The sequence below is a fragment of the Pomacea canaliculata genome, linkage group LG13 (genome assembly GCF_003073045.1).
Source record: "Pomacea canaliculata isolate SZHN2017 linkage group LG13, ASM307304v1, whole genome shotgun sequence".
NCBI lineage: Eukaryota > Metazoa > Mollusca > Gastropoda > Architaenioglossa > Ampullariidae > Pomacea > Pomacea canaliculata.
Genome location: NC_037602.1, coordinates 8,144,284 through 8,159,272, shown reverse-complemented (window position 1 = coordinate 8,159,272; position 14,989 = coordinate 8,144,284). Strand labels below are relative to the sequence as shown.

Genomic DNA, 14,989 nt, shown 5'->3' with positions numbered 1-14,989 from the left:
CAACAAGTGAAAACTAAAACATCTGAGGCAAGTGAACTTTCTCCTCAGAAAGTAGCAACTCACCTTTTAGCTGCTTGTAAACAGTTTTCAGAGGGTCCAGCCAGTGCTGAAATGTTAAAAAATTACGCAAATGTCATGATCTTAAAAGTGCTTTAATGCTTTTATTTTTACAATGTATCAGTAATAGATGCTTCTAGAATCAACTGGTACAACACAATGCTTCACTTCCATTACCGTTAATGATTGTGCAATGATGCAGCTAAGCTAAACCAGAAATTTCACCCTTGCTAATCCCTTTAATAGTAAAAAAAAAAAAATGGTCTATAATTCTACCTACCTAACAAAATGGTGGCACAAGTATCATGTTCCCTTGTCACAAATACAGGTGCAAGTTTCTTCGTTTATTTTGAAACATGAATAAAATGCCATATACTTTTCTCAGACGAAAGCAGAAAGATGACCGAAATCAAAATATTGAAGACTAAGCAATCATACAAAAGTGCACTAGTATCATTTACCCGTTGCTTTTCTGCATCCACATAGCGCAGCCCAAAATAGTCTTTCTCCATCAAGTTCAACTTCTCGCAGACACGGTCCAACAGCCATTGACCTATAGTGTCTTTCTGCAACATGAGTATCAATACAACTTAAAGTGGGGATCTGGTAATCCTGCTTATTTCTAAAAGGGAAGCAAATGTACGCATCCCTGTTCATTTTAAGATTTATATACTCAAGTCTGTTGAGTAGACAAAGTAGACACCCGAACAGGCATTCATCTCATTTGCTGAAAGCTTAACTCTAAGCAGTAATACAAACTAGCACATACTAATTTCTACAGTTTGCATTGCTACTTTGCCTTAAATGTTGGATCAAGTATTTTTTTATTCCAGCTTGTGTGTCACAAAATAGATGCTTTATGTGGCCATCACACAGATACTGGCAGAATACATTAGAGATCACAGGTCACCCACGGCAAGTATTATATAAAAGAAAAAAAAAAAGAAAAAAAATCCAGGAGTAAGCTAAGTTCGTGCAAAAGATGGAAATCCACATGAATACTATAAAATGAGAGGAGATGGATGATGTGTTGGAGAATCTCTAGTGTTAAATCATGACGAAAGTTACACTTCTGATTTGACTATATGCTGGTATTAAAAAGTCAAAGCATTACTTAAAGTCACATTTACAGCTATTTTGATATGTTATGGCACTGTGACTTGTGACTGTAATGGCCAAGCTCCATCATGTACTCATATGTGTCCTGTCTATCCCTCAATGGATGCTCCTTGCTTGTCCTTTAAAATTTATGTCACTATTACATTCATTTAACTGAAACATATCTTCCATATGAAAAAACTCTTAGATTTATTGAGGCACATATTGTATCCTATCTGCTTCTTTCATGTTTATGCTGTTAGCATGAGGCCACCGTTTCCTTGACAACATACTTTATTTTAAATGCTTCCACATGGCAAAAAAAAAAAAAGACCAAATATCAACATCAAATCTACTTATGAAAAAATCTAGAAATACGATGCTCTAGCAATATAGGACTAGTTAAAACCACAAAGGTTAGTGGATAAGTATAACAACTAAAAAAAAAAATCACTATCTTCTCCCTCTCAAAAAATACACTGAAAAGGGAATAAAGAAGGTGAATAAAACCTAACAGTATTTAAATATTTAGCAGTGGACAAGATATTTTAGAATCCCCTGAAAGATCCTTCTGACTTTGATGTTGAAGGTCTATGCAGTGTAGTGTCATTGTCTGTAATTCATTCACAGCAGTGACAAGGTTTGTGACATTCAGACCCAGCAGGTGCTTCACTAACAGAAAAAATTTCCTCGTTCCCTTTCACACACACACATATGTAGGTGGGTGAGGTCAAGCAAACTTCTCTGTAGGCTTAGAACAACTTTACCAAGGAGCCTGGAGTTGAACCTTTCCTGTAACAAAACTTAAGTTCAGCAATCAGCCCTGTAAAAACGCTTGTAAAATGGTCTGCATTCAATAGCCACAAATATAACAAAGATACTACTGGCACAAGGCATGCACTTGCTAACTTTGATCAATTCCAAAAGTGTGCAGATGCATCATGGTACAAATCATGAGAACTTATCACACAAATCAAACAAAAAATGTAACCAAACTAGTCTTGTTCTTCTTGAAAAGTACTGTCATGTTACTTCTTATATCTTGCCACTGTTTATTAGTATGCCATTAACATTAACGACTATGCATGCTTACACAGATTAGAGACCACACCTTCTCCAGACCATGGACCCAGACGGAAGTGGTGCAAGCACCCTATGCATGGTCAAAGTTCACAGTCTCCTATGGATGATGGCGAGAACCTACCACACCCAAAGGGAGTTCCTAATTAAGGTGACCAGACGTCCCGCTTTAGGCGGGACAGTCCCGCTTTTGACCTCGTGTCTCGCCTGCTCATCGGGCGGGACGCCCCATGTCCCGCTTTCTGGCTTTCTGGCAAGTCCATCAAAGGTCTCAGTTGTCTTTAAAAATCACTTTTTTCGGGGTTCTTTGACGGTGACGACACCATCATCGGCACGTGTCCCGCTTTCGCCCCCAAAACGTCTGGTCACCTTATCCTAATCAAAACTTGAAATAGTATCCATCACTTGTCATTTGATGCAAATAGCATCTGTATTTAAAACAATATCTGATTTGTCTGAATATTTAGAACAATACACTGTGCTGTTCTAGATGTCTCAGAGGTATTTTATGTGGCTGTCATGTGTTTATCTAATTCGGCCATCCTAAAATGAGCACTTTTTTGTGGATTTCCCACCTTCAAAAGACTGTCACCCTTTCCATCAAAATCAATGAAAGATTGACAATCCCTATACCCTTTCAGCACACAGAACATTCTCCCTTCCCCCACAAGCAACAGAGACTTAAGCATACAAGATCTATTAACTCAAAAATATTCAGAACAAACAGGAATGCAACTACTGCTGCTTCCATTGTATCTAAAAACAGACTTGGCCTTCACCACCATAGAATGATACACCAAGCAAGGTGGTGCAGGATAAGAAGTGAATATAAGGATGAAGAAACTACAATATATAAATTGGCATAAGGATGAACTATGATGAAGCTATAACAGACTATTTGTAATATTTGTAAGCATTAAGGTGCAAGCAGCAAATCACACTTTGCATGCAGATGTTGATGGCATAAAAGTACCCATATAGGGTTAACACATCTGTTCACTAAAAAAAACCCTCTCGTGTTCTAATCCTCACCTGTGTTACCAACCATGTCTTTCCTGCCATCTAAAAAGGCGATTACAATATAGCTATTGATAAAAATCTTTCTTCCAACCTCCCCCTCCCCTGCACTTTCATGCATCAGAAAGTGTACATTCAGTCAACAACTCAACTCTAACAGCCATGTCTAGTTGACTCTGCTATGCACAAAAATGGCTCTTTTATGATCACCTTGTGAACGCCTAAATGCAAATAGTAACAGGAAATTTGACATTTTTTTTTAATTTCCCCTATCAGGATGATTCTATATGATGATCATAATAAAATACAATACTTTATGGAGGTTTAAAACATTCTATGCAAGACAATGTGGGACAAAGTTGAAACTGTGGTCAGGTGGACTTTTTGCACTATGCCAGATAGCTTTCAGCACAAACATCCAGCACTTTTTAAACATCTAATGTTACTTTATAGCTGCCTGCTAGTCACTCAGGTGTAACCTGCTACAGACTAAAGCTATGTTTAAAAAAGTGTGTTTTATAATAAAACAAGCTAAAGCTACCCATTGCCACACAATCAAGTTATGCATGTTTGCATAACAAACTAGAGCAAACAAGCACATATAATTTTGTCCACTGTACATCATACAAGGTATTATTTACTTGGGTGCAGGGGGAAATGTTTGTTCCTTACAGCGGCTGAACAGTAAAACACTTGGAAGCAAACTGGTGGGCCTGAGTGTGTGGGCGTGTCAAGTACAGTTTAATCATGAGAGATTTCTGGCAGAGCAAGTGACTAAATATAGAAGCATTAAAAAGAGAATGAAAATTGTATGGCATAAAAGAAGAGGAAAGACACTCAGAAGTGCATCAGATTCAGCCTATTTTGGAAATGCATTACACGAAAATTAAGCAATAAAATTTCATATCATGGCTTTTGGAAACAGATCTCTGTAGAAAATATTACACTGAGTAAAGCAACATGATTCTAGCCTATTATCCACTGTTGCGTGAAACAGTAAAATTTACAATAAAAAAGAGCATTAGTACAATTATATAAAACCCCCATACTCCTATCTTTTTCTGGCCATAATATTCCTTTACTTTATCCATCCCTATCACATAAACTTTTATCTTATTCAGTCTTTCGTTTTGCTTCACAACATAAACAGAGGTCACTCAGCCAATACCTTTGACATTGGATTATTCCTTTCTTTATTCTCTTGCTCAAGTGCAAATCCACTGGATATCATCTTCACACAAAACAAGTGGTTAGTGATAACTTTTATCTTGCAATGTCATTGATCCCCATGGCCAGAAATGACAGATAAAACTACCTACAAGACTGGGCCTCTAGTTATTAGTATTTTTTAGGCATTACAATTTACATAAATTTTTAGAAACTAGTTGACAACCAGCCCTTAGACTGAACACCCCACTACTTTCGAAGAAAAATGAACAGAGTCAGCTGGTGGCAGAATAAGCACTATTTATTTAATTGTCCCTTGACTGGTACCCCTCAGTGGAGAGACCCAGGGGCTTGATAAGGTCAAGAGCATAAGCACCACAATCACAGTGAGGTTAACTGCAATTAAGATGGTCTACAGCTGCAGGCAGTGAAGCATTTCAATAAATATATCCCAACATTTTCAGGTAGCGAATGGCACTAAATGGCCCAACTTTCTCTTATGTTCTGTAAGAACAGTTTCTTGAAAAAACAGGCTGATTCCCCCAAATAATAAAGTCATGAATTGCCGAGCCTATGATCTCTCCTGCATTCCTACTTCAACGATCTGCTTGATGTTCAAAGCAATGGCTCAAGAAACAAAACCATGAAATGTGATGAGAGAAAAACAAAGCTATCTGTATCATCAACTTCTCGGTGTGCACATGTGCATGTGCGATATAAAGTAAAATGGACAATGTAAACTGTTCCCAACCCAAAAAGAATGATGGTCATTGAACTCTCTGTGCTACCTGTAATAACTAGTTTTTGTTTTCTTAAATCTAGTGCACAACCACTGGACTATATTTGTCCTGCAAAAATACGGTGGCAATATTAAAAAAAGGTCATCTGATTTGCAAGTAGCGTTCATCTCCACTGTTGGCTGTCCATGGGAAATTGGCATCTGATTGTTTTGTTGGTGGGTTTTTTTTTAAATCTCAGACACTAATTGATTTGTGCATTTTCCATCAGTATCAATTCTCAAACGATGAGTGCGTTACTGGTGCTGCCGTGGACATCAAAGCTTTTATTCCAAAAATAAATAAAGACAGACTGTGAGCTATTCTGAGATCTTTTTTCCTCCTTCTCTTTTCTTTTACACTTTATACAAAAAAATTAAAGTGTCAATTCATGCTGCCATGTTCAAAGGCTTCTTGGTTGTCATCAAATCAAATGTTAGTGTTGGTTCTTAATTTCCATATTTTATTTTTGAACCTCAACCCCAACCTCTTACCCCTCTTTTTCTCTCAGAATTATTGATTTAAAATTGGCCCCATTTCAAGCACTGCTTTTAGTGGAGAGATGGAGAGTTTTATAAATTCCCATCTCATTTAAGATTTTTGCTGTACTTATCACCCATATCTGTTCATATATCATGCTTACGCCTTGCAAACTACCATAATCAAGCATAAGAATGGAGAAACTGCAATGTGACAAGTTAGCCTCTCCTAGTTGTATGCTTTTTGTATACATTTTCAAAAAGTAATTTGTCTTTTCATAATGTGTCTCAGTGGTCAGACATTTTTGCACACCCTTTAACATTAAAATGTATAAATAGATTTTGTATATAATCCACACTGATTGTGTAATCACTTGTGAGATGTTCCATCCCAAGATTCTAACACATAACACCAACCTGATGTCCACTCTAAATGTGGGTGGATGGCTAAATCAATAAAAATTTGTATTCATATTTGTATTCTCTCTCTCTGTGCTGAATCAACCCTTCCCTTTCCCATGCAATGACAGCAATAAAATGAGCATCCCATTTTATCATTAACACAATTGTCTGAACACTGTAAAGAACAAAATCAACATAATTTTTTTCCTTTTGGTTTATCCACTATAGTTTGACACACCACATGCATGGTACTTCCAGTCCCGTTGTTTAAAAATATAAAGATATTCTTCTTAGATTTGTATCAATATTGTTGTCCACTTATTTATGCTGTTGGCCTGCCAGAGCCTAATAATGTAGGTCCTTTCACTTTTCAGATGCCGCAGATGGCCTACATCAAGTCATTTGCTCTCAGTTCATTACCCCATTTTTTTTCCCCAACTACCCTGTCTCTGTAGAGGGAATTTGGGCAAAGACATACACATGTACAAACAGTCTCTTATGAGTAGCTGCATGTCAGTTACACACACACATTCTCAGTCATGCACACTCCCACTCACAACACAGAACAGTTATACACTTCACAATGCTTTGACACTACCGTCTGATAAGTAACAAGCTCCAGGGAATAACAAGACTAGAAGAAAGCAATAATAGGGGGCTACTACACAGTAATGAGGTGGAGTGTGCAGTGCAAGTTATAATCACCAGCATTGTCTATAACAAGAAACTTTGTGCCTGGTCTTTCTCATCATGTGCATAAATCACATAAGACATCCAAATTATGTAAAGCAAATTTGTCAAGGGGATAAGAAAACAATTTGGTGGGAGTCTGAAAACGCAAGAGATTAAAGGTCTTGTCACATAAAATATTTTGGAATAAAGCAGGTAAAAAAAAAAATTCAGCATTACTTGTCATCAAATATCAGTGGGATAGTTTTACATGCATAAAAACATAGAACTAGTAATTAGAATTATAGTAGATTCTTCAACTCAAGAATTAGATCACAATAAAATTAACTCATGTAAACTAATGTGCACTTTTTTTGTGAGACAGTTTAATAAATCCCCCAATAATTGTAATTGGAAAAGGGGGCTGAAAATCCTTTCCATTTTATGGATGGAAAATACTGCAGAGTGATGAAACTTGTTTCAGTTATGATCAAATAATGTCTCAATGCATGCATATGCTTTTCTTGTTGCTTTGGAGCAGGTTGTCTGTTCAGACCAGTAACTAGAATGTAAATAAGACAACCCCCTTTGCACCCAGCACAAGATGTATGCTTGACTTTTATGAGGAATGTGAAAGTCTCAAGGAAGGGTCCAGTGTCCGAGACACATGTACCACTAACATCCATCTAAGCATACTTCCATCCCCATAACATACAAATAATCAATAGACAATTACAGTTTAACGGTACCATCTTTTACTAAAGAATATTTTAGTTTTAAAGACTTGTGAGGTTCATTGATGCATGTATTTGTAACCTCCCCATCTCCCAGCACCTGAACCCCACACACCTTATTCTCCTCCTCCATTCTCCAACATTTACCATCATTCTTAAAAAGTTTTTTTTTTAATGGATTTGGGTTATAATGGCTTATCTAGATAAGAACCTGTTCTCTTGAATTAATTGTTGTGGACAGAATTGAATATCAAACTGTGCCCAAGAAATGCATAAGACGCATCACCCTGACATGTCGAAAAACAGCCAATTTAGGCTCCTCACTTTGCCAACCACCAAAGTAGTCTAATAATGGAATCTGCAACTAGGCGACCCCATCCAACACAGCTCTACTGATGTATCATAGTGGCTTAAAAAAATAGGAAAATCAATATTGCCTTGGTTTGTTAGTTTGTCCCAGGGCAAAGTTAAGCCTCTGACCAGACCCTTGCTCTACCAACTATGTATTACTATCCACTTCCAGCCATCTACAGACAAACATTTATAAATATTACAGACGACTACTTTTTCCGAGAGAACTACACAAGAAACTGGAGAAATCGCTCCCGTATCCTTGGATGGGCCTGCCCGCGATCCCCGCTCTTTCAACACTGTCGGAATCCCCAAATGTCACGCCCATTTGCTGCTTGCCTGTAGCACATATGCTGGAGCACCCGGCACACGCAACAAAATAGCGCCCATGCAGAAGCAAACACCAGTCAGCAATGACGGCCAAACAAACAACCCCTTTAACGAATTGCATCTAATTCGTGGTTCCTTCTAAAAGTTGCACTCCTAAGTCTTTGATTCAGTGATTCACAAATTCCATGAACACGTCGTCATTCACTGACGATCTATTCGAATAATCAATAATAAGCAAAGCGAGACCCGTGAGAAACGTGCTGGGTTGCTTTGAAGTGACACCCCGGCTGTCAATCTCAAGTGCGAAATGAGTAATCGGTAGATAGGTATCAAGTCAACACGCTGGGTGGGAGGGGAAAACTCTCCCTGCACTTACCTTAAACGTAAACTGCATCGGCTCGTCGTCCAGGAAGCGGACACTGCAGGTATATTCCGTCTGCACATCGTTCTTCTTTTTCCGGAACATTGTGGAAGTACGCTTGAGTACGGACGCCGCGACTCGCACCACCAGAACCTGTTTGCAACGCACACTGACAGCCGCTAACCCTACTACGCAAGCACCAAGCCGGACCGAGACTCCTGCCCTAATCTCAAGATGGCGCTCACTGATCACGTGACTGCAAGGTCACGGCAGGTGACCGACCTACACACCGTGACTGTTACGTAGCAGATGAGCAGTGGCAGGTATAGGGGTTCCCCATCTCCCTGGTTCGGTTACGATGTATCATTGAGGGTAGAAAAGTAGAGAAGAAAGACAAATTTTCACCTAATTTCTTTCCCAATATAGCAGCGAGGATCCGACAAAGAGTCACCAGCGAGCATACTGCAGCGTTAATTCTTACGTCAGTATAAACAGCACATCTCGATCTGTGTCATTTCCCGTTATCAGATCACCCGCTTCCTAGCCCCTTATTAAAGTGTTGACTTTGCGCAATATTGTTTATGTTCTTGTCGTCTTTGGATTGTAAGCAATACCTATATATTATTCTCTTGAACACCTTTATCATTACGTTTTAAGCGTTATATAATGTTCGGGAGGGCTGTATACGTGCAACTGCTATTATAACGACAATTAACCTCTTAATATACAGAAAGTTTGTATGAACTGAATGTTGTGAGAAAAAAATTGGTCCCACCCACTCATGCATGCAGTGCTCCGATGAGTTAAATGCCATTATGCACAGAACCATGCAGTACTAACGTACGTGGTACTTCGTGAGTCAGTTGGCTAGTTGTGTGTAAAGTGTGTGGGAGGGCGAACAGAAAGGGAGAGAGCGGTGAACGTTGGCCTCGAGCTAGTGCACCTACCCCACCTCCGTTATGTGTCATCGGGAGCGCAACGGAGGTGGGGAAGACTATATGAGTAAATCGAGAGACGAGCCAAAATTTCGTGGAAATTTTGTTCTTACGAGCAGAAATGCGATATACGAGCTCGTGTGTCATTGAACAATATGTCGTAGCGTAAAGCGCTTGACCACTCTTGCTCTGATAGTGCAGGAGGTGAGTGAGCAAAAACATTCAAAAACAAGTGATGAATAAAGTCGTAGTATTTAAGTTTATATGTTAAGTTAAAAAGTTATGAAAAAAAGATTTTAAAAGTGATAAAATGTAGTCTTAGTGAAAATCTAAATGTTTTGAGTTTTTAACAGCGTAAGTAGCGTACAATAACGTAAATAATATAGATGATCGAGACAATGCGCGTGTCATTAACATTTACTATACAGTTATGAATTATTATACCGTATTTACATTCGGTTGTTATGGGAGAGTTGGAACGCATTAATCCTATTTCCTTTATTTTGTGTAGGAAAAAATAGTTTTAATATACGAGCTTTTATACATGAGAGCTCGGTTGTGGAACGGGTTAATGTCGTATGTATGAGGTACTATATATTATTGTATACATCAATATAATTAAAAACTAATGAAGACACAACATTCTTAAAAATTTATATGATGCATTTGAAGCTGTTAATGTGTGTCACTGTGTATGGGGGTAATGGGGAGAAATAACAAATCCACTGGTATGAATTCGTGGGTCGGTGGATAAAAATTAATAACAGCTATTTAAATGTGTTATTCCCCTTTCTCTGCATTACCTCCCTTGTAGTTATGGTTTGCGATGCCAAGAACCCAAACAACATGGTGGTCGTCGTCCGTACGTGTAGTGTTAGTTCAGGCTGCAATCGTGCAAACTGTGCAGATTGGGGCAAAAATTTGGATATGTTAGGGATCCTATCTTTCCTGACTGTTTGTTGCTCCTAATATACAAACAGATGTCAATGATGAGCTTTGATTGATATGTAGCCTTATGATTGCATTATTTCTTTTGTTAGCACTGGGGAAAACATACTGTGTTGTTTGGGCATTTAAGGTCAGTTACTGTCTGCAGCCGTGTACATTGGAAGCAGGTCTAAAAAATTTTCAAAACAATCAGAACTTCTAGTAGCAACAGCCTCCTCTGGTTCCACTGTGAGGTTGTGGCAAAGGTATGTTTGCTGATTTTATGTGAAATAGTTATAGCTCTTAGCTAGAGTCGAAGAAGAAGAATTCATTTATTAGTCAAGTGATATTTCACTTGGACTTTGACCTGATGTGGTCACCAATTATTCACTAATTTTGCAGATATATTTTCTGTTCACTGTTTGTTTGGTTTTTTTTTTTGTTTTTTTGTTTTTTTTTACACTGGCTTTGTTCTGGATCTTTCATTGCTGGTGATTCCAGCCACACAAGATAAGTCATGAAGATACAGACATATGAGGAATGCAAAACACACATTTTTTTCTCAATGTGGAAAAGCTGTTTGGCTTGTGTTTGCCCTTTTACATGTTCAAAAATGTCAGTGTTTTTTTTTTTTTTTTTTAATTTCAACATCACTGCCAAAGCTGTTCACCAGCTTGGCTGAACAATTCATTTAATAAGTAAATTGTTCAACAGTCATGAACTATGAGTCCTATACAAAACAAAAAAAAAGAAGAAAATAACTGAAGGCCTTTTTGGCAGGCAGCATATTGACTGCTAGCTTTGGAGATAATTAAAGGTGACTAGCATCACTTCATTGGAGATTTTTTGAGTGGCTATATTGTTCAGCCCTGTGTTTGGCCCACCTCCCTTTCCTTTATGTTTCATTTCATTTCAAAAGCATATATCGTATTTATTTGTGGAGAACAACTATATGTATGCACTTTTATGGATGCTTTGACCTGTGTTCTTCAATGTTATGTAGTGATATAGTGTTTTAATATTCACTTGTGGTTGATAGCCCTCGTCTGTTTTATCAACATATTTAGAAAATCTTTATGTGGTAAATATTGTTTGTATTTATGTATGTACTTTGTGACTTATTTTTAAGATTGAAATTAGATCTGTTCTGCTATTGTTGTTCAGTGTATTATTATTACTGCTTCTGTTGTGCTTTTGGGACAACTGGTATTTCAGAAAGGACATATCCCCTCCCCCACCTCTTTCTCTCATTCTCATAGTCTCTTACCTGTGTTGTCCTCTTTCCACCACTTTTTCATCCTTTTTGTCCAGATTACAGAGTACTTTTTTTAGGGAGGCACGTCAGTCCATCATGATATGATAACATTTATTTGATAACCTGGGAGAAACATTTTTTGTGGGACCTCTTGTGACCTCCATCATACAGATAAAACAGGTTTATACATAGATCACATTATCACATAGATGACATCTTTTGAATTTTAGCACAATGGTTTCTGTTTAAGCTGTGAAGAGCCTTAAAAAGCAATGCAACTTTATTGATCCCCAGGGGCAATTCAAAATAGTGCTCATGCTAGCAATAATATATACATACACATGATATAAAAGAGATGATATAAATGAACATGTTAAAATAGTGTCTCTCTCACACACACACATTCTCTCTCACACACACATTCCTAACAACAGCAGATTCAGTGGGTAACCCCAGGCCACCTCAAGTTAGTACAAAATCACAGCCAGTAGAGTTTATCGAGTGAATGGCACGAGGAATAAATGGGTTGCAGTGACGATTGGTTCTACATACAGCTAGAGCCAGACCACAAGAGTGAAAACTCACATGCCAACACATGATCAGAAATAGGATGCATGCTGCCTTTCTGAGCATTTGCTGATGACAAAAGCCTGCCAAATCCCATATAATTATATATATAAAATGAATTGGATATAGCAACTTCTGAGTATAATATAAATGAAATACTTTGGTTTTTCTCTCTCTAGCTATAGAATGCATTTTATACTTAAAGAATTAAATTGTATAAATAAAGCATGAATTGTTTAACAATAGAAAGAAGTATAAAATGCATTGTATAGCTATAGAGAAAATATTCCCTTCTTGGCACCCCATAGAATCCATCAGTTACTATAATTACAGTTTATAGGGGTTTTATTTTTTTATGCTAGAGCTAACAGTGTGTATTTTCATGTTGCGTTTATCGCAAAGGTTTGCCCCTCCCTTGACTGGAGAAACATGGGCGAAACCATTTGAAAACACGCCCACTTCGACATCGGCCTTTAAGCAACAGTACGGAGCCTTACCAAGGGAAGTAGGTCGAAGTTCAACAGAGCTACTGAAACGTGTCAAGGACAACCTGCACGTGACTCTTTCTTTTCCACTTTTTGCTGACCTGACGGCCCGCTGCTGCATCATCTTCATCAAGACCGTAGCAACAACGACTGCAGTCACCATCGTCCAGCCATGGTTGTCGTCGTGCTGATGGGTGTTTGCGGAAGCGGAAAGTATGTTAGTCCCGTTAGTAATCGTGGTCAAGGGGAGCGTACTTTGCCTCTGACCTGTTTTAAACTTTCGAAAGGTTATCACACACACACAGAAATGTAAAGATATAAATTAGCAGAACAAGTTGCATATAATAGACCGTGCATACAAGTTGAGTGAGTGGACATTGAGCAGTCCTAGTTTAGCCATGGACGTGTATTGGGCGAGATATTAGTTTGTGGTACAGTACCCTGAACAGATCAGTCGTAATAAAGCACGGTGTGTTCGTGGTTAAAGACCAAGCAGAATGGTTTGCGTTTTTTGCAGATATCGGTAGATGTCGGTGACATAAACCTAACCTGTAAATTTCAGTCTACTGATACCTAGAAAAAAAATTGCAAACCGTTCAGGTTGGTCTTTAGTCATAGGTTCTGTGCAACACATTTTGATAACAATACAAAGTGTGCAGTTTAATTTATGCACTTAAGTGGAAAAATTTGTAGTGGCACCCGGTGTGAATCAAAATGATGCAGTTAATGCTGTAACTGTGCATATAGCAGTGCTTCCCATCCATGAAAAGCAAATGTTTTCAGACCCTCAGTTAAAATCATTGAGGGTTTTATTGACTATTTGCAAAAGAAAGTACACATTAATTTTAGTCTTTGTGTTAACGTTAGGATCACAGACATTAGAAACAGCTTTCTTCGTGTTTCTGTTCATTACATCCAAAAGCAGTGATGAAATATCATCCTGCATTTGGTATGTGATGAGACCTTAGACCTTTACATTTTCAGACTCTTAAAACTGAACATACATATATTGTTTATGATCACATATATGTTTTTCCCATGCAAACTGATTTTTTTACCTTTCAGATCCACAGTAGGGAAGGCACTAGCAGCCAAAGTAAGTCTCACCTAGATTTTCATTATATTAATTTTTTTGTAAATTACTGATCAGTGAAACTAGAGATTTTAAAGCAGAGAGAAAAGGTGAAGTAAAGATAGACTACAGAGTGGACAGTTCAGTAAATAATAATAGTTATAATACTTTATAAAAGTTTGATGTATCACCTCAAAACAATTAGTTACCATTTTTAATTCTTATTTTTTAAAAAATATCATTTTTTGTTGTTTTCAGATGCATTGTGTGTTTCGTGATGCTGATGAATTTCACTCAAGCGAGAATAAGCTCAAGATGTCCTCTGGTATTCCTCTTACAGATGAGGTGGTTTCATAATCTTTATTGTCTGTGCATGCTAATGAGTTTACTATCAAAGGTTTATGAATTAAATCTTAGAGTCCAGGGCTGAGTTTATAAACATTTGTTTCTAGTTACCATCCAAAGTGCTCATAATTTAAGAAAGTCAACAAGTCATACTGCCATTTTTATGTATGAAGAAGGATGAAAATGTTTTAAAGGAAAACTCAGGTGCAATCATTTTTTTTCATAATAATCCAAAGATTGTTGCATGAGTCTAATCTCTAGCACTGCCTGCTGCCTTCATGACATCAGAAATAAAACTTAGATCAACATACTTCTTCCCTTTCCCTCACCCCGATGTAAAGAGCACAATGTGTTTTTATAATGAGATGGTTAAGGTCACTATATATTCTGTTAACTGGTCTTCAACATTTAATTAATTTCATGCTTGATATTTTGTTAATTTTTAAATATGTCTACTTATAAAGTAGAAGTTGTGTGAAATTAATTTGGACTTACTCTTTTTTGTACTGATGTTTGCAGGACAGAGTTCCTTGGTTGCTTGCAATCCATGATTTTATCAAAAGGTAAGCTTTCTTGCTCATTGTGCATGCACTTATGTATTCTGTTATAAAGTGATCTAGCAGCCAAATGCATATGCAGCTGTGTGCTCAACATGCATGACAAACCCTCAACTAACAATGAAAGAATTTCTGTGGGAAATGCTTGTGCCTATGTGCATACTTGTTAGGATCACATCACATCCTTGGCATAGTGCAGATTCAGGAGAAAGATTATGACCAGAAGGGAAGAAAGAAATCAGATTCATATGAACAAAAGAGGGTCTTCAAAGAAAAGTTGGTTTCTTTCACAAGACTTTGCAGTTTATGCTAGTCTATGAGGGTG

At 37.6% G+C, this 14,989-nt stretch overlaps 2 protein-coding genes across 15 annotated transcripts in view; one reads left to right on the top strand and one right to left on the bottom strand.

Moving 5' to 3' along the window:
* Nucleotides 1–8,790, bottom strand: part of LOC112554016 (FERM domain-containing protein 5-like) — a 55,069-nt gene extending 46,279 nt beyond the window's left edge. For 5 of the 13 annotated variants that reach the window (XM_025221575.1, XM_025221574.1, XM_025221580.1 and 2 more), the window contains exons 1-3: nucleotides 8,537–8,788; nucleotides 519–623; nucleotides 64–106 (exon numbers count right to left, since the gene is read on the bottom strand). In XM_025221575.1, coding sequence (XP_025077360.1) covers nucleotides 64–106; nucleotides 519–623; nucleotides 8,537–8,626 — 238 coding nt within the window. In that variant the 5' untranslated portion in view covers nucleotides 8,627–8,788. Of the gene's footprint in view, nucleotides 1–63; nucleotides 107–518; nucleotides 624–8,536 lie in introns of all 13 variants that reach the window. The other 8 variants (XM_025221583.1, XM_025221584.1, XM_025221585.1 and 5 more) reach the window with 4 other exon arrangements.
* Nucleotides 8,791–10,269: 1,479 nt separating this feature from the next.
* The window catches only part of LOC112553925 (probable gluconokinase), a 6,684-nt gene continuing 1,964 nt past the window's right edge, over nucleotides 10,270–14,989 (top strand). The window contains exons 1-5 of one of the 2 annotated variants that reach the window (XM_025221416.1): nucleotides 10,270–10,649; nucleotides 12,608–12,903; nucleotides 13,756–13,786; nucleotides 14,021–14,107; nucleotides 14,627–14,670. In XM_025221416.1, coding sequence (XP_025077201.1) covers nucleotides 12,863–12,903; nucleotides 13,756–13,786; nucleotides 14,021–14,107; nucleotides 14,627–14,670 — 203 coding nt within the window. In that variant the 5' untranslated portion in view covers nucleotides 10,270–10,649; nucleotides 12,608–12,862. Of the gene's footprint in view, nucleotides 10,650–11,142; nucleotides 12,904–13,755; nucleotides 13,787–14,020; nucleotides 14,108–14,626; nucleotides 14,671–14,989 lie in introns of those variants that run through there. The other variant, XM_025221417.1, reaches the window with a different exon arrangement.